This window comes from Scyliorhinus canicula, chromosome 6, assembly GCF_902713615.1.
Source record: "Scyliorhinus canicula chromosome 6, sScyCan1.1, whole genome shotgun sequence".
Classification (NCBI taxonomy): Eukaryota; Metazoa; Chordata; class Chondrichthyes; order Carcharhiniformes; family Scyliorhinidae; genus Scyliorhinus; species Scyliorhinus canicula.
This window is the reverse complement of record NC_052151.1, coordinates 43020096-43039427: the sequence shown is the minus strand read 5'-3', so window position 1 is coordinate 43039427 and position 19332 is coordinate 43020096. Positions and strand designations below refer to the sequence as shown.

At 51.6% G+C, this 19332-nt stretch overlaps 2 protein-coding genes across 2 annotated transcripts in view; one reads left to right on the top strand and one right to left on the bottom strand.

The window, feature by feature from the left end:
- rtn4ip1 (reticulon 4 interacting protein 1) overlaps positions 1-12010 on the bottom strand; it is a 72590-nt gene extending 60580 nt beyond the window's left edge. Inside the window, exons 1-2 of the mRNA XM_038799245.1 lie at positions 11446-12010; positions 9094-9245 (exon numbers count right to left, since the gene is read on the bottom strand). Of these exons, the coding sequence (XP_038655173.1) occupies positions 9094-9245; positions 11446-11710 (417 nt within the window). The 5' untranslated portion in view covers positions 11711-12010. The remainder of the gene's footprint in view (positions 1-9093; positions 9246-11445) is intronic.
- A 31-nt stretch (positions 12011-12041) lies between these two features.
- The window catches only part of qrsl1 (glutaminyl-tRNA amidotransferase subunit QRSL1), a 61150-nt gene continuing 53859 nt past the window's right edge, over positions 12042-19332 (top strand). Inside the window, exon 1 of the mRNA XM_038799244.1 lies at positions 12042-12198. Coding sequence (XP_038655172.1) covers positions 12175-12198 — 24 coding nt within the window. The 5' untranslated portion in view covers positions 12042-12174. The remainder of the gene's footprint in view (positions 12199-19332) is intronic.

Genomic DNA, 19332 nt, shown 5'->3' with positions numbered 1-19332 from the left:
ATATCCCAGAAAGAGACAGTGAGACAGGGACCCTGTGGGTACCCACAGCCACACCGTAAATATTTTTTATGGGGGGCAATTTAACGTGGCCAATCCAACTACCCTGCACATCCTTGGGTTGTGGGGGTGAGACCCATGTAGACATGGGGAGAATGTGCAAACTCCACACGGACCATAGTCACACCTTTGGTTTGGAGGAAGTGAGACATATAGGAGGAGAAATTGCTGAGTGAGAGGACACGTTCAGCCAGGCGGAGGAGAGTGGCGGTGGATGGGGATTGTTTAGGCCTCTGTTTGAGGAAGAAGCCGAGAGCCCTCAGACCATCCTGGTGGGGAATGGAGGTACAGAGGGATTGGACATCCATGGTAAAGGGGAGGGGGTTAGGGCCAGGGAACTGGAAGTTGTTGATTATGATGTAGGGCATTGAAGGAATCCCAACTGTAGGTGGGAAAGGACTGGACAAGAGGAGAGAGTATGGAGGCAAGATACCTGATGAAGGAGCTACATTCTGAAAGCTAGTGATTCCAATTAAACCTGTTGGAGAATTGGGGGCACCTGTGGCGTTAGTGGCTGCGGTACGGGGGAGTTGCATCTATCTTCGAAACAGAGAAATCTGACGGAGACTCAGGCAGAACGGTGCAGCCGCCATGTGGCACAGCGGGGGCAGAGACATCGTAGAGGTCCCACAGGGTCTGCAGGGCTGTTGGAGGAGCTGCACCCAGGCCTGGCACTGGCTCTAAGGTGGTCCACATGGTGCTTCATCTGTTGACGCCCCACTTACAGGTGATACGAGGTCAGCCCAATCGCCGCAGAACAGTGTCCTTGAGCCAGCAGCTACCCAGAGTGCAGTTACGAACATAAATCCTGTCCCCTAGGACAAAACACGAAGCGGACACCTGGTCTGAAGATCCTGCGCCTTTTGCATTCCGCCCCTATGTCGGGCAACAGCAACCTCAATCTCGTCCGTAGACACCGACCCATCAGAAGCTCGGGGGGTTGGGTGGGGGATGGGGGGTTGGGTGGGTGTAGTCCAGTAAACAGTCAGAAATCTGGCTGACCTGGTATCCAACAAGCCAATGCCCCGTTTCCTCAAACCCTGCTTCAGGGTCTGTACGACCTGCTCAGCCAACACGTTCGACAGCGGACGGTAGGGGGGCCGTCCTCACATGGCAGACCCCGTTGGAGTGCAAGAAGGTGGAGAAATCTTGGCTCAGGAACAAGGCCCATTTTCGGACACATGGACCCCTGGAAGCCCGTGGGTGGAGAAGAAGAGGCGGAGTTTCTCAATCGTCATTGCTATGGCGATAGAAGGCATTCGGTCGACCTTCATCCACTAGGAGTCCGCATTGATTAGCAGAGGAAACATTTGAGCCCAGAAAGCCCTTGGCCCAAGGATGGCCAGGCCATTCGCACGGGTGCAGCAGCAGGGAGCCGCTGGTGTTCCTGACAGATGTCAAATGGTTGGGCAACCGTCTTGATGTTTGCGTCCATACCAGGCCACCAGACTCTGTGGTAACACCTTCATTGGCGAGTCCCTGGGGTGGCCAATATGGAAGTCACTTAAAACTAAAGACTGACCCTTCTCAGGTATCACCACCCGGGCTCCCAGAGTAAGACCCCATTTCAACACTTAACTCGGTCAACTTGGTGTCAGCTTCCCAGATAACTGATCTGCATTCCCTCCAAAGGGGACGATGTTTCGCAGTTCTGTCAAGACGGGATCCCTTTGCATCCATTCGCGGATACGTGAGGCCACGACAGGCTGCGCGAGGTCCCGACAGGCTGCGCGAGGCCACGACAGGATGCGCGAGGCCACGACAGGATGCGCGAGGCCACGACAGGCTGCGCGAGGCCACGACAGGCTGCGCGAGGCCACGACAGGCTGCGCGAGGCCACGACAGGCTGCGCGAGGCCACGACAGGCTGCGCGAGGCCACGACAGGCTGCGCGAGGCCACGACAGGCTGCGCGAGGCCACGACAGGCTGAGCGAGGCCACGACAGGCTGCGCGAGGCCACGACAGGCTGAGCGAGGCCACGACAGGCTGCGCGAGGCCACGACAGGCTGAGCGAGGCCACGACAGGCTGCGCGAGGCCACGACAGGCTGCGCGAGGCCACGACAGGATACGCGAGGCCACGACAGGATGAGCGAGGCCACGACAGGATGAGCGAGGCCACGACAGGATGCGCGAGGCCACGACAGGATGCGCGAGGCCACGACAGGATGCGCGAGGCCACGACAGGATGCGCGAGGCCACGACAGGATGCGCGAGGCCACGACAGGATGCGCGAGGCCACGACAGGATGCGCGAGGCCACGACAGGATACGCGAGGCCACGACAGGATACGCGAGGCCACGACAGGATACGCGAGGCCACGACAGGATACGCGAGGCCACGACAGGATACGCGAGGCCACGACAGGATACGCGAGGCCACGACAGGATACGCGAGGCCACGACAGGATACGCGAGGCCACGACAGGATACGCGAGGCCACGACAGGATACGCGAGGCCACGACAGGATACGCGAGGCCACGACAGGATGCGCGAGGCCACGACAGGATGCGCGAGGCCACGACAGGATGCGCGAGGCCACGACAGGATGCGCGAGGCCACGACAGGATGCGCGAGGCCACGACAGGATGCGCGAGGCCACGACAGGATACGCGAGGCCACGACAGGATGCGCGAGGCCACGACAGGATGCGCGAGGCCACGACAAGATGCGCGAGGCCACGACAGGATACGCGAGGCCATGACAGGATACGCGAGGCCATGACAGGATACGCAAGGCCATGACAGAAAGAGTATCCATAGAATTTAATACATCCGCCAATCTGTCGACACAGAAGGGAGGCACCGACTCGGAGGGCAACGGCAGGTGGCTCAGCGCGTTAACGTGGGAAATCTGAGTCCTAGGGTGGTGGCCCAACATGTATGCATAAGACACTAGTAGCAATGACTAGCGTTGGATTGGAGCCAAGGCTATAGGCAGAATGGCCTTACCTTCTTTGAAAAGGCCCAGCAGGGATTAGTAGTCGGTGATCAATAAGATATGCCGCCCGCAAAGGGAGGAGAATAATAGAGGCGAGCTAGAGGGGAGGAAAGAGGAGGGAACACAAACTGGGAGGAGAGCACGAGAAACGACATCGAACACAGCAGAGAGTAAGAAAATGCAGGAGGAAGGAACGACAGACAGCCGAGGCAGAGGCAAACACACAAAAACAAAAATGAAAACCGACCGGGAGAAGCAAGAAACATCAGGGGCACCCTCTCTCCTCCCAGCTTTGTTTTGCCTGTTCTGTATGTATTTTTTGGAAAAAAAAGAACAAAACAGATAGAAGGGGTTGGGGAAGGGGGGTGGGGAAGAGAGCCCCCCCCCCCCCCCCCCCCCACTCCCCAATGGCATGAATAATTATTGTTTCTTTTCATTGCTTCCCTGTATATACGCTTCCCCTGTTTTTATTTTCCCAATCTTGGTTTTTTAGTTATGTAGTGTTTTTGTTATTTCTTTTTGGTTTCTCTGTGTGTACATCTGTAAATACACCATGTATAAAACCCAACAAAAACATTCCTAAAATAAAAAAGAAATGCCGTCCATACACATATTGATGGAACTTCTTGATGGCGCAGGTCAACGCCAAGCCTTCTTTTTCGATGTGGGCACAGCGGCGCTCGGCCACCGACAGGGTCCTAGAAGCAAAGTCAATAGCGATGTGCCAACACCGCTCCGGTCCCGTACGGGGAGGCAACACAGGCGACGATCAAAGGTTTTTGAGGGTCATAGTGCATCAGCAAGCCCGAGGTTGTCAGGTGCCTCTTTATTCGCCGGAAGATGGCTTCTGGTCGGGTCCCCAATGCCACTTGGGAGTTTGGCCTCAAAAGAGAATGTATACAGGCCAGAATAACAGCCAAGTGTGGAATGAATCTTCCATAATAATTAACAAGGACTAAGAACAACCTCAAGAGTCGTTGGGTCGGTGGGAGCTGCAGTCATTTGGACCCCTTCACCTTGTCTGCCACGGGGCGGAGTCCAGGGCTGTCCACTCGGTACTCCACTTCACGCACATGAAAAACACATTTCTCTTGTTGCAGTCGAATGCTGAAGTCCAAGAACCTGCGGAGCACTGCCTCCAGACATTTCAGGCGATCCTATTCCGAGATGCCAGTGACCAAAACGTCATCAGACAAACGGCCACTTGCGGCAATCCACGTAGCACGCTCTCCATGGTGCGCTGAAGCATTATGCATGCGGAAAACACGCCAAAGAGCAAACAAGTGAGTTCAAATAGGCTTCGTTGGGTGCTGATGGGGACATAACGCCGCAAGGCCTCATCCAATGCCAGCTGCAGATATGCGTTGGTCATGTCTAATTTTGTGAGTGGAGCACCACCAGCCAGTTTGGCATAAAGGTCTTCAAAAGGATAAAGTATAAAGGATAGGCAAGGGAATCTATGTGTGGAGCCAGAGGAAATGGGCGAGGTACTAAATGAATACTTAGCATCAGTATTCACCAAAGAGAAGGAATTGGTGGATGTTGAGTCTGGAGAAGGGTGTGTCGAAAGCCTGGGTAACATTGAGATCCAAAAAGACGAGTGTTGGACGTCTTGAAAAATCTTAAGGTAGATAAGTCCCCAGGGCCTGATGGGATCTACCCCAGAATACTGAAGGAAGCTAGAGAGGAAATTGCTGAGGCCTTGACAGAAATCTTTGGATCCTCACTGTCTTCAGGTGATGTCCCGGATGACTGGAGAATAGCCAATGTTGTTCCTTTGTTTAAGAAGGGTAGCAAGGATAATCCAGGGAACTACAGGCCGGTGAGCCTTACATCAGTGGTAGGGAAATTACTGGAGAGAATTCTTCGAGACAGGATCTACCCCTATTTGGAAGCAAATGGACGTATTAGTGAGAGGCAGCATGGTTTTGTGAAGGGGAGGTCGTGTCTCACTAACTTGATAGAGTTTTTCGAAGAGGTCACAAAGATTTTTGCTGCAGGTAGGGCAGATGTTGTTGTCTATATGGACTTCAGTAAGGCCTTTGACAAGGTCCCTCATGGTAGACTGGTACAAAAGGTAGACTGGAGGAGGTAGATGTTCTGAGGAAGGATGTATTAGCAATTTTGAAAAACCGTAGGGTCAACAAGTCCCCTGGGCCAGATGGGCTATATCCAAGGATTCTTTGGGAGGCAAGGGATGAGATTGCAGAGCCTTTGGCTTTGATCTTTGGGTCCTCACTGTCCACGGGGATAGTGCCAGAGGACTGGAGAGTGGCGAACGTTGTTCCTCTGTTCAAGCAAGGGAATAGGAATGACCCTGGTAATTATAGGCTGGTTAGTCTTACTTCGGTGGTCGGTAAGTTAATGGAAAAGGTCCTGAAGGATAGGATTTATGACCATTTGGAAAGATGCAGCTTAATCCGGGATAGTCAACACGGATTTGTGAAGGGTAAGTCTTGCCTCACAAATTTGATTGAATTCTTTGAGGAGGTAACCAAGTGCTTAGATGAAGGTAGAGCAGTTGATGTCGTATACATGGATTTTAGTAAGGCGTTTGATAAGGTTCCCCATGGTCAGCTTATGAAGAAAGTAAGGAGGTGTGGGATAGAGGGAAATTTGGCCAATTGGATAAGTAACTGGCTATCACATAGAAGACAGAGGGTGGTGGTGGATGGAAAATTTTCAGACTGGAGACCAGTTACCAGCAGTGTACCACAGGGATCAGTGTTGGGTCCGCTGCTATTTGTGATTTTTATCAATGACTTGGAGGAGGGGGCTGAAGGGTGGGTCAGTAAATTTGCTGATGACACCAAGATTGGTGGAGTAGTGGATGAGGTGGAGGGCTGTTGTAGGCTGCAAAGAGACATTGATAGGATGCAGAGCTGGGCCGAAAAATGGCAGATGGAGATGGAGAATGCGGATTACAGGTCAACGGCAGGGTTCTGAGGAATGTGGAGAAACAGAGAGATCTTGGGGTTCATATCCACAGATGTCTGAAGGTTGCCACTCAAGTGGAAGGCCTATAGTGTGTAAGCCTTTATTAACAGAGGGCTTGAGTTTAAGAGCCGCAGGGTTATGCTGCAACTGTGCATGACCCTGGTGAGACCACATTTGGAGTATTGTGTGCTGTTCTGGTCACCTCACTATAGGAAGGATGCAAAGGAGATTTACCAGGATACTGCCTGGTTTGCAGGATAGGTCTTATGAGGAAAGGTTGAGGGAGCTAGGGCTTTACTCTTTGGAGCAGAGGAGGATGAGAGGCGGCTTTATAGAGGTTTATAAGATGATGAGGGGGCTAGATAGTCTCTGAACGTCCACTCTATTTCCTCGGGTGGATGTAGCTGTTACAAGGGGGCATGACTATAAGGTTCAGGGTGGGAGATATAGGAGAGATGTCCGAGGTAGGTTCTTTACTCAGAGAGTGGTTAGGGTGTGGAATGGACTGCCTGCTGTGATAGTGGAGTGGGACACTTTAGGAACTTTCAAGCGGTTATTGGATAGGCACATGGAGCACGCCAGAATGACAGGGAGTGGGATAGCTTGAACTTGGTTTAGGACAATGCTCGGCACAACATCGAGGGCCAAAGGGCCTGTCTGAGCTGCACTGTTCTATTTAAGGGGCATCTTGACAAATACATGAATAGGATGAGAATAGAGGGATACGGACCCAGGAAGTGTAGAAGATTTTAGTTTAGACGGGCAGCATGGTCGGCACAGGCTTGGAGGGCCGAAGGGCCTGTTCCTGTGCTGTACTTTTCTTTGTTCTTTATTTGCGGAAACGGCTATTTGTCCAGGCAGGAAGCGGTATTCATGGTTAAATTATAATCCCCACAAATACGGACGGAGCTGTCTGGCTCGAGTATGGGAACAACCGGAATGGCCCAATCGTACAGGCCAGATTATGTCCAATGCTTCCAGGTGGTCCAACTCCGAATTAACTTTGTGAACTCAGGCATATGGAACAGGGCGAGCCCGGAAAAATCGAGACTGGGCCAGAGGGTCGATGTAAATCCTTGCTACCGCCCGTCTGATGGTGCCGTGCCGAGCACAGGGTGGAATGCTGCGGGGAATGCCCCAAAACAGCACATAAACCTCCCGACCTGTAGAATTAATCTCCAATCGAAGTGGTGGAGTCAACTGCGGTCCAACAAACTAGGCCTGTCTCCATTAACCACTATTAAAGGCAACTGGGCCTCCTGGTGACCGTACACTACGTGGGCCTTAGTCGTTCCAGAAATGCGTAATTGTTCTCCAGTATAGGTGGTGAGATGCACCAAATTGTTATATAGGTCCAGCACCCAGTTCCCCTTCGAATATCTTCAAAGGTTTTAAAGCCTACCCCCAACACGGCCGCTCCAGTCTCAAGCAACAGATGGCCATTTACCCGAATGGGAACAGTGATGCACGGAGTACTCGAGGCACGGAGTCAGAGTGAAAAAGGAGCTCTTCCTCCTCCTCTGAATCTCCTAAACAGTGGCCTGGAACCCGGCCCTGGGCAAACGCTGGCTGCAGCTTGATCGTTAGGGCCGATTCGCCCCGGTTTGTCGACGGGCACCTCGGCAGGAGCAACCTCAAGTAGGGCACCAGAGATCCAATACTCTTGATGGGGGCAGGGGATGCCCCCAGGAGATGAGGACTTGCCACTAATCTGACTGAAAGGGAGGGTCCGCACGTCCCCATCCATGATCTCAGGCATTCACCTCCATAGTTTTTAGTTCCTGGACTCCCCGATCTACACCTTACTTTGCCTGGGCTGGTCGGACGGCCTGTGACAACTTCAGAGAAGGTTCCGCCAGAAGCCACTGCGTCTCCGCATCGCTGATACCCCAGACCAACTGGTTCCTCTCCAATCAGGACTCTCCAAATGAACAGAATTCAGCCATTCAGAGCAAACGGGCCACAAACACAGCCACCTCTCTTCCCTGGACTGTGGATGGTGTTATTAAGTCTGGGCAGCACGGTAGCATAGTGGTTAGCACAAATGCTTCACAGCTCCAGGGGTCCCAGGTTCGAATCCCGGCTTGGGTCACTGTCTGTGTGGAGTCTGCACGTTCTCCCCGTGTGTGCGTGGGTTTCCTCCGGGTGCTCCGGTTTCCTCCCACAGTCCAAAGATGCGCAGGTTAGGTGAATTGGCCATGCTAAATTGCCCTCAGGGTCCAAATTGCCCTTAGTGTTAGGTGGGGTTACTGGGTTATGGGGATAGGGTGGAGGTATGGGTTTGGGTAGGATGCTCATTCCAAGAGCCGGTGCAGAGTCGATAGGCCGAATGGCCTCCTTCTACACTGTAAATTCTATGAAAGTGCCGCTGCATTATTGCCGAAGGTAGCCGGCTAAAATGCACGCTGATCACCTCGATCACTGTTCAAATGTGCAGGAGTCGGGGAAAAAACAAGTTTTGGATCACCCCACAAGTGTCCGCCCCCACCGCGGTGAGGAACACCACCACTTGCCACTCATTCTCAGTGATGGCATTGGCCCAAAAGATGAAGCGTACGCGTTCAGTGTATCGGACCCAACTCTCTCAAGCCGCGTCAAACGGATCCAACCGGCAAAGGTATCCCAGGGCGCAGAAGAACCCAACCAGAACTCGGGGCTTCAGAGGCGGTGGAGGCCGAAGGCTACAGCGTCGTCCAGAGATCGGAGTTTACTCCTCGTCGCCAGTGGACTCCGGAAAGGAGTCCACACCGAGCCGAACAGGTTGAGTCATAGGAAAAAGGTTTAATGCAACAGAACAAGAGCACAGAGCAGTTATTGTAGGAGCCATCTCACAGTTCATGGCCCTCCATTTTGAAAGAGGAGACGCCCCACCCTCTCGGGGGTGCCCCACCCCCTCAGCGGGAGAGTGTGTATTCCCCATATCAATCCTCCAGTCATAAGTGTCCCATGACCTGCTTAAGGTTTAATGAGTGCCTGATGACCTGCTTAACCCCCAGGTTAAGACACAATATGTACACACAAGTTATTTCTTTCATATCACATGCTGATGGATGGCAACAGCTCTGGGTGTTGGAGCCAAGCCAGTAGAGCATATTTGCCAGTTATTGTGTTCAGAGGCGACAGGTTCTCTGACACACACACAGCAAAACAATCCAGAATACCTCATCTCCAGGTTTGAACAAAGACACAGCCAGTCCAGTTTCCATGACGACACCGGAGACATCCCGGCCCAGGATAAGAGGAAATTCACTCCCAACAGCTTTTACATGCAGTGGGTCACGTTTCATTCTGAGGGCAGCAGCACCGTAACCACCTATAAGAGTTAAGAAAAATATTGGGACCATTGGTAATAGCCAAACAGTACCAGCAACAAAAATCCAGGCCCTCAGCAATGGAAAGTCAAATCACACACAGGTTAAGGATTTACATACTGGTGAAGAAATATGGAATTCTTACAATAATCAACCAGGCTCTTGAGATACATCACTTGCATTAGTTCGCCACACAGCAGTGACAAGACATAATTTGTTTCAAATGTCGAGTAAAGTTGCAGGAAAGCATTTTTTCTTTTCATTTCAAAGACTCAATTTAAACAGGGCTGTCTGCTGACACAGTTGAAGCAGCATCACGGAACAAACCTTGAGCCCAATATCCTACACTTTACAATTTGCTGCATAGGAGAGAGTGGTTAGCACTGCTGTGTCACAGCTCCAAGGACCCGGGTTCAATTCTGGCCTTGGGTTACTGTCCGTGTAGAGTTTGCACTTTCTCCCCCAGTCTGCGTGGGTTTTCTCCGGGTGCTCCGGTTTCATCCCACAGTACAAAGATGTGCTGGTTAGGTGGATTGGCCATAATAAATTGCCCCTTGGTGTCCAACAGGTTAGGCGGGGTTACTGGGCTTACAGGGATAAGGTGGAGGTTCGGCTTCAGTAGGGTGCTCTTTCCAAGGGCCGGTGCCAACTCGATGGGCCGAATGGCCTCTTTCTGCACTGTACATTCTATGAAAGAGAGATAGACAGTAGATATAGACTTTAACACAGTCTCGTAGTTATTTGACCATTTGAATCCTTCAGTTATAGTTGTCACTATCCAATCTATTACTCCACATCGCACATGAGTTTTCCCCAAGCCTCAGCAATAAATCCATCACAGAACCTTACAGAATAGGAAAGCCTCAGTGTTAGTATGGAATCACCCCATGGTGAGAGAGGCTCCTAGGCAGAGACATCTGACAATGAGGATAAATTACCCTGACACTACCTTTGGCCTGACATCTCTCAGTATTCTGTTTTAATCGAAGTCTGAAAAAAAGCTACAAGTTACCTTGGTCCAGTTTGTTTTTGGGAGGGGGTTCAGTGTAGTGACAAGAATTATTTGCAATGCCTTTCCATTAAAAGAAAAGTAGCAACATACTGTCATGGTCAGCTTTCTGAACAGATGAATTGTAAATGGAGAATGGAGGAAGAGACCTGAAGCTGCCGGACCACGTCAAGTGAAGAGGAATTAATTTCATGAAAAAATGATATTTTAGGTAATTTACAAATACACATCAGAATGACATCAAGCCACATTGCAAATATGTCAGTTTGTTTTCCGTGAAATATCCGGAAGCTGATAATTGAGGGTGGCACAGTGGTTAGCACTGCTGTCTCACAACACCACAGACCCGGGTTCAAATCCAGCCTTGGGTGACTGCCTGTGTGGAGTTTGTACTTTTTCCCTGTGCGGGTTTCCTCCAGGTGCTCCGGTTTCCTCCCACAGCCCAAAGATGTGCAGATTCAGTGGATTGCCCATGGTAAATTGCTCCTTGAGCGTCCAAAGATGTGCAGGTTAGGTGGGGTTACAGGGATAGGGGAGGGGACTGGGCCTAGGGTAGGGTGCTCTTTCCGAGGGCCGGTGCAGACTCGATGGACCAAATGGCCTTCTGCACTGTAGGAATTCTATGGTTTTATGGTTCTATACGTACCTGGCCCTTAAAAAAAATTCCCAAACATTTTCCATAAAGACAATGGTTAAAAAAGGCAGATCCATAAAGACAATGGTTAAAAAAGGCAGATCCACAAAGAAACACTTCAATAACTCCCCACAGTGGTTCCAAAAGTATGGAAAACTGGCCCTTAAAAAAATTCCCAAATACTTTCCATGGAGACAATAATAATAATATTTATTATTGTTACATTAACACTGCAATGAAGTTACTGCAAAAAGCCCTTAGTGGCCACACTCTGGCGCCTGTTCGGGTACACTGAGGGAGAATTCAGAATGCCCAATTTACCTAACAAGCATGTCTTTCAGGACTTGTGGGAGGAAACCGGAGCACCTGGAGGAAACCTACGCAGACACGGCCGTTTTCTAAAAATAGTTAGAAAAGACAGATCCACAAAGTAACAAAGATAACACTTGATACAAACATACAGCATGAATTTTATCAATATGCGCTAGTATGTAACACAACACATACTTTTCAAAGGAATAGCAAGAAGCTTTCAACCTTGCAGTAAATATATACTTACTTCTCATAGAGATGTCAATAGGATTTAAGCTGGAAGCATGCACTTTTATCATAACTTCATTGGGGTAGTGTATAATTGGAAACATAGAATCCTTGGTAAAACGCAGCAGACTATTATTCCCATATCTATCAATCACCCAGGCTGGCATAACAGTCTGTCTACGTGAAGAAGTACTAATCTTGCTGCAAATGACATTCTCATATAAATTTGCTGTAACTCTACCTAAAAGTCCACCCCCAATCTTCCTACCTGCTGGATGCAACATAGCGTTTGTGACTAAATAATGAACCTGCGGATATTACAACGCACTCATTCAAAAATGAACACTTGCATCAATACCAACAAAGTCGAACACAAGGTTAATCCTGAATTGTATAATCCCTAGCAAACTGAAGATCAAGCTCTTTAATTTAATACAGAGCCCGAAGAGTTCCAAGTGCAGTGTATTAAATGCAATCTCGTGCATGCAGTTCAATAATATTGTGCTGCAGCTTTTCTGAGATTCTCTCCCTAACCCTCACTCTCCTTCCAGAGCCTGAGTCCTCCCCCCGAACCTCCAATCACCACCGACTTCCTGGCTGAGTGCCACCAATCAGCGGGCCTCTTGTTGCCGGGTGGCTGGGGAGTAACAACATGGCGGCGCCCAGGGGAAGCGGTTGCTGAAGATCAAACTGCGGCTGGAATCAACCCTTCCGGATATTTATAAATACCAACAGCTGGAAAATAACAATGTGGGGCTGGACCCTCCGAGAGGTAAGGGCTGGGGATGAGACGCGGGATTGTCATGGATTTGGAATCGTTTATGTGTTTAGAAGTCGGGCGCCGCGCCACAGAGACGAGACTGTCCACAAGCTCCTTGTCACATCTGACCCTGGGATGAGTTTCCCCTCCACATGCTCCCACCATCAGTCAGCACAGCCTCTTTCCATCTCCTGGTCATCATCATAATTTGCCCCTGTCTCAGCCACGGTGGCCAAATGCCCCTTATTTTGCGGGGTTGTCCTGTTATTGAGCCAACTGTCCTGTGCCCCTTTCATCTAAGATGCTGTTTTTGGCGTGATTTGGGCCTTACTTCTTGCACATGCACAGTATCTGATCTTCTCTTTTTTTTAATACCTCTTGCAGTGTTGGTAGCACCCACCCACCCACTCCCAATAGACACCCATACCAGAGAGTCTCTTTTCTTTCTCTGCGACAGCCAGGTCTCAATTATTCTGTTGTTGCAACCCTCATCCATATCTTTTTTAATAATAATCTTTATTGTCACAAGTAGGCTTACATTAATATTGCAATGAAATTACTGTGAAAAGCCCCTAGGCGTCACATTCCGGCGCCAGTTCGGGTACGCGGAGGGAGAATTCAGAATGTCCAATCCACCTAATAAGCACGTCTTTCAGGACTTGTGGGAGGAAACCCACGCAGACACAGGGAGAACGTGCAGACTCCGCACAGACAGTGACCCAAGCTGGGAATCGAACCTGGAACCCTGGAGCTGTGAAGCAACAGTGCTACCCATTGTGCTACCTTTCCCTCTAGATTCAACTGTTCCAGTTGACTTCTGGCTGGGCTCCCTACATTTGGGCAACACGGTAGCACAGTTGCTTCACAGCTCCAGGGTCCCAGGTTCGATTCCCGGCTTGTGTCACTGTCTGTGCGGAGTCTGCAGATTCTCCCCGTGTCTGTGTGGGTTTCCTCTGGGTGCTCTGGTTTCCTCCCACAGTCCAAAGATGTGCAGATTAGGTGGATTGGCCATGTTAAATGGCCCTTAGGTTAGAACATAGAACAGTACAGCACAGAACAGGCCCTTCGGCCCTCGATGTTGTGCCGAACAATGATCACCCCACTTAAACCCACGTAACCCGTATACCCGTAACCCAACAATCCCCCCATTAACCTTACACTACGGGCAATTTAGCATGGCCAATCCACCTAACCCGCACATCTTTGGACTGTGGGAGGAAACCGGAGCACCCGGAGGAAACCCACGCGCACACGGGGAGGAAGTGCAGACTCCACACAGACAGTGACCCAGCCGGGAATCGAACCTGGGACCCTGGAGCTGTGAAGCATTGATGCTAACCACCATGCTACCGTGAGGCCCCAGGTGGAGTTACTGGTTTACGGGGATAGGCTGGAGGTGAGGGCTTAAGTGGGGTGCTCTTTCCAAGAGCCGGTGCAGATCCGATGGGCCAAATGGCCTCCTGCACTGTAAATTCCATCATACCCTCTCGGATCATCCAAACCTCTGCTGCCCATGTTTTAATTTGTGTCAGGTTTCACTCGCATATCACTCCTAGTGCTCACTGATTTATATTGGCTGCTGGTTAAGTCGTACCTTATTTTAAATTCCTCACCTCTGTTTTCAAATCCTCCAGAGCCTTTTTGGCCTTCCTTATATCTCGAATGTTCAGCGTCATAACCTCAGAGATATTTTCCTCATATTGACTGGAAATCCCTTCGGGCTAGGGGTCTGGGTGGTGAGGCATTTGGTGAGAATTGAAGTGTGTTCAAGAAGATCTTTTGGAACAATATGTGGATAGTCTGACTAGAGAGGGGGTTATATTGGACCTCGTACTAGGGAACGAGCTCGGCCAGGTCCTCAAAGTTGCAGTGGGTGAACATGTGGCCAACAGTGACCACAATTCTGTAAGCTTTCAGACACTCATGGAAAAGGACAAGTGTTGTCCTTGGGTAAAGGTGCTAAATTGGGGGAAGGCAAACTACAACCAGATTAGGCAGGATTTGGATGCTGTTGTTTGGGAGAGGCTGTTGTTGTTTGAGGGTAAATCCACATTTTGCATGTGGGAGTCTTTCAAGGAGCAGTTGATGGTGCAGGACACCATGTGCCGGTAAAAAGGAAGGACAGGAAAGGCAGGGTTCGGGAACCATGGATGACCAGGGAAATTGAGAATTTTATCAAAAATAAAAAAGATGCATATGTGAGGTATAAGCAGCTAAAAACAGATAAAGCACTTGAGGAATACAAGGAAAGTAGAAAAAAGCTCAAGTAGGGAGTTAGGAGGGCAAAAAGGGTTCACGAAATGGCCTTGCAGGCAGGATTAAGGAGAATCCCAAGGCATTTTACATGTATATTGGGATCAAGTGAGTAGCTCGAGAAAGAGTTGGTCCACTCAAGGACAAAGGAGGGAAATTCTGCGTAGAACCAGAGGAAGTAGGTGAGGTCCTTCATGAGTTTTTGAACCAGTATTCACAAAGGAGAGGCACACGTTGATTGGTGGTGTCCCGGAGGGATGTGTAAACACTTTAGAACAGGTTGTTATTACGAGGGAGGAAGTGTTAGGTGTGCTAAAAAGCATTAAGGTAGACAAATCCCCAGGACCAGATGGCATCTATCCCAGATTACTGAGGGCAACAAGAGATGAAATTGCTGGGCCTCTGACAGAATCTTTGTGCCCTCATTGGCCATAGGTGAGATCCCAGAGAATTGGAGGAGAGCCAATGTTGTACCATTATTTAAGAAGGGTTGCAAGGATAATCCGGGAAATTATAGGCCAGTGAGTTTAACGTCAGTAGTAGTGAAATTGTTGGGAAAGGTTCTCAGAGATAGGATCTATGCACATTTGGAAGTGAATGGTCTTATTAGCGACAGACAGCATGGTTTTGTACGAGGGAGGTCATGTCTCACTAATTTGATTGAATTTTTTGAGGAGGTGACAAAAATGATTGATGAGGGAAGGGCTGTGGATGTTGTCTACATGAACTTTAATAAAGCATTTGTTAAGGTCCCTCATGGTAGGCTGGTGCAAAAGATTAGATATGTGGTCAGGGGTGAACTAGCTGGATGGATCCAGAACTGGCTTGGCCATGGAAGACAGAACAGTGGAAGGGTGTTTTTCCGAATGGACATCGGTAACTAGTAGTGTTCCGCAGGGATCAGTACTGGGACCTCTGCTCTTTGTAATATATGCAAATGACGTGGAAGAAAACTTGGCGGGTCTGATTAGTAAGTTTGCGGATGATACTAAGATTGCAGGAGTTGAGGATAGTGATGAAGATTGTCAGAGAATATAACAGGATATAGCTGCAAAATTGGGCAGAGAAATGGCAGGTGGAATTTAACCTGGATGAATATGAGGTGATGCTTTTAGGTAGATTCAATTCAGATGGGAGCTATAAAATAAATGGCAGAACCATCTGGAGCATAGAGACACAGAAATCTGGGCATGCAGGTCCACAGATCCTTAAAAGTGGCAGCACAGGTTGAAATGGTGGTAAAGATCGCATATGGCATGCTTGCCTTCATAGAACAGGGTATCGAGTATATAAGCTCGAAAATTATGTTACAATTGGATAGAACATTGGCTAGGCCACATTTGGAATACTGTGTCCAATTCTGGTCACCGCACTACCAGAAGGACGTGGAGGCTTTGGAGAGAGTATGGATAAGGCTTACCAGGATGTTGCCTGGTATGGAGGATATGAGCTATGAGGAGAGATTGATTAAACTGGGATTGTTCTCTCCAGAGAGACAGATAGAAGTTTATAAAATTATTAGGGGTATAGATAGGGTGAACTGTTGGAGGCTATTTCCCAGGGTGGAAATGACAATTGCAAGGGGGCACAAGTTCAAGGTGAGGGGAGAAAGGTTCAGTGGAGATGTGCAGGGGAAGTTTTTTTTTACAGAGGGTGGTGGTGGCCTGGAATGCACTGCCAATTGAGGTGGTTGAGGCAGATACGTTAGCGACATTTAATACTTATCTGGATAAAGCACATGAACAGGAATGCAGAGTACTGGGCTAATGGCAAGATTCTTGGTAGTGTAGATGAACAGAGAGATCTCGGCATCCAGGTACATAAATCCCTGAAAGTTGCCACCCAGGTTAATAGGGCTGTTAAGAAGGCATATGGTGTGCTAGCCTTTATCAGCAGGGGGATTGAGTTTCGGAGCCACAAGGTCATGCTGCAGCTGTACATAACTCTGGTGCGGCCGCACCTGGAGTACTGCGTGCAGTTCTGGTCACCACATTATAGGAAGGATGTGGAAGCTTTGGAAAGGGTTCAGAGGAGATTTACTAGGATGTTGCTTGGTATGGAGGGAAGGTCTTACGAGGAAAGGCTCAGGGACTTGAGGTTGTTTTCGTTAGAGAGGAAAAGGCTGAGAGGTGACTTAATAGAGACATATAAGATAGTCAGAGGGTTAGATAGGGTGGACAGTGAGAGTCTTTTTCCTCAGATGGTGATGACCAACACGAGGGGACATAGCTTTAAATTGAGGGGTGATAGATATAGGACAGATGTCAGAGGCAGTTTCTTTACTCAGAGAGTAGTAGGGGTGTGGAACGCCCTGCCTGCAACAGTAGTAGACTCGCCAACTTTAAGGGCATTTAAGTGGTCACTGGATAGACATATGGATGAAAATGGAATAGTGTAGGTCAGATAGGCTTCAGATGGTTTCACAGGTCGGCGCAACATCGAGGGCCGAAGGGCCCGTACTGCGCTGTAGTGTTCTATGTTCTAACAGACAGGGTATAATAATAATATAATATAATGGATAGAGGGGGGCTGGCGCTGCCCAACCTCTCTGGGTACTATTGGGCGGCTAACGTCTCGATGGTACGTAAGTGGGTAATGGATGGGGAGGGGGCAGCATGGAAACGGATGGAGATGGCGTCCTGTGGAGGAACAAGCCTGAAGGCACTGGTAACGGCGCCGCTGCCGCTCCCTTCAACGAGGTACACTACGAGCCCGGTGGTGGCGGCTACCCTCAAAATTTGGGGGCAGTGGAGGCGACACGGGGGAAGTGGGGGGCTCGGTGGAGGCCCCGCTGCGGGGGAACCAGCGGTTTGTCCCAGGGAGCATGAATGGCGGGTTCCTGGGGTGGCACAGGGCGGGCAATAGGAAGTTGGGAGACCTGTTTATCGACGGGAGGTTTGCGAGCCTTGGTGGACTGGAGGAGAAGTTTGAGCTCCGCCCGGGGAATATGTTCAGGTACCTTCAGGTCAAGGCGTTTGCTAGGCGACAGGTGGAGGGGTTCCCTTTGCTGCCCCCGCGGGGGGTAAGGGATAGGGTGCTTTCGGGGGTGTGGGTCAGGGATGGGAAGGTGTCTGACATCTACCAGGTAATGCAGGAGGTGGGGAAGGCGTCGGTAGAGGAGCTGAAGGCTAAGTGGGAGGTGGAGCTGGGGGAGCAGATTCAGGAGGGGACATGGGCGGACGCCCTGGAGAGGGTGAACTCCTCCTCTCCATGTGCGAGGCTTAGTCTCATCCAGTTCAAGGTGCTGCACCGGCCCCACATGTCCGGATCTAGGATGAGTAGGTTCTTTGGGGGCGAAGACAGGTGCGTCAGGTGTTCGGGGAGTCCAGCGAACCATGCCCATATGTTCTGGGCATGCCCGGCACTGGAGGAGTTCTGGAAGGGGGTGGCGAGGACGGTGTCGAGGGTGGTGTGATCCAGGGTCAATCCAGGCTGGGGACTCGCGATATTTGGGGTTGGGGTGGAGCCGGTAGTGCAGGAGGCGAAAGAGGCCGATGGCTTGGCCTTTGCGTCCCTAGTAGCCCGGCGGAGGATCTTGCTGCAGTGGAAAGATGCGAGACCTCTGAGCGTGGAGACCTGGATTAATGACATGGCGGGATTCATTCTGCTGGAGAGGGTCAAATTCGCCCTCAGGGGGTCGGTAAAAGGGTTCTTTAGGAGGTGGCAGCCTTTCCTCGACTTTCTGGCTCAACGATAAGGTACTAGGTCAGCAGCAGCAGCAACCCCGGGGGGGGGGGTGGGGGGGGGGGGGGGGGGGGGGGGGGGGGCGGGGTGGGATGGGATGGGGGGGGGGGGATGGATGGGATGGGGGGGGGGGGGATGGATGGGATGGTGGGGGGGGGGAAAGGGGAGGAAGGGGAAGGGGGAAAGGGGAGGGAGGGGAAGGGGAAGGGGGGGGGAAAGGGGAGGGGGGAAAGGGAAGGGAGGGGAGGGGGGGAAGGGAAGGGAGGGGGGAAAGGGGAGGGGGGGAAGGGGGGGGGGGAAAGGAGAGGGGTGGAAAGGGAAGGGAAGGGCGGGGGGGAAAGGGAAGGGAAGGGCGGGGGGAACGGGAAGTGAAGGGGGGGGGGAAGGGGAGGGGGGGGAAAGGGGAGGGGGGAGGGGAGGGAAGGGGGAAAGGGGGAAAGGGGAAGGGGGAAAGGGGAGGGGGGGAAGGGGAGGGGGGGGAGGGGGAGGGGGGGAAGGGGAGGGGGGGAAGGGGAGGGGGGGGAGGGGAAGGGGGGGGGAAGGGGAGGGGGGGGGAGGGGAAGGGGGGGGAAGGGGAGGGGGGGAAGGGGAGGGGGGGGAAGGGGAGGGGGGGGAAGGGGAGGGGGGGAAGGGGAGGGGGGGGAGGGGGGAAGGGGAGAGGGGGAAGGGGGGGAAAGGGGAAGGGAAAGGGGAGGAAGGGGAAGGGGGGGAAAGGGGAGGGGGGGAAAGGGAAGGGAGGGGAGGGGGGAAGGGGGGGAAGGAGAGGGGTGGAAAGGGAAGGGAAGGGCGGGGGGAAAGGGAAGGGAAGGGCGGGGGAAAGGGAAGGGAAGGGCGGGGGAAAGGGAAGTGAAGGGGAGGGGGGGAAAGGGGAGGGGGGAAGGGGAGGGGGGAAAGGGAGGGGGGAAAGGGGAGGGGGGGAAGGGGAGGGGGGGAAGGGAAGGGGGGAAAGGGGAGGGGGGAAGGGAAGGGTAAGGGAGGGGGGGAAGGGGAGGGGGGGGAGAGGGGGAAAGGGGGAGAGGGGGAGGGGGGAGAGGGGGGAAAGGGGAGAGGGGGAAAGGGGAGAGGGGGAAAGGGGAGAGGGGGAAAGGGGAGAGGGGGAAAGGGGAAAGGGGGAGGGGGAAAGGGGAGGGGGAAAGGGGAGGGGGGAAAGGGGAGGGGGAAAGGGGAGGGGGGGGAAAGGGAGGGGAAGGGGGGAAGGGGGAGGGGGGG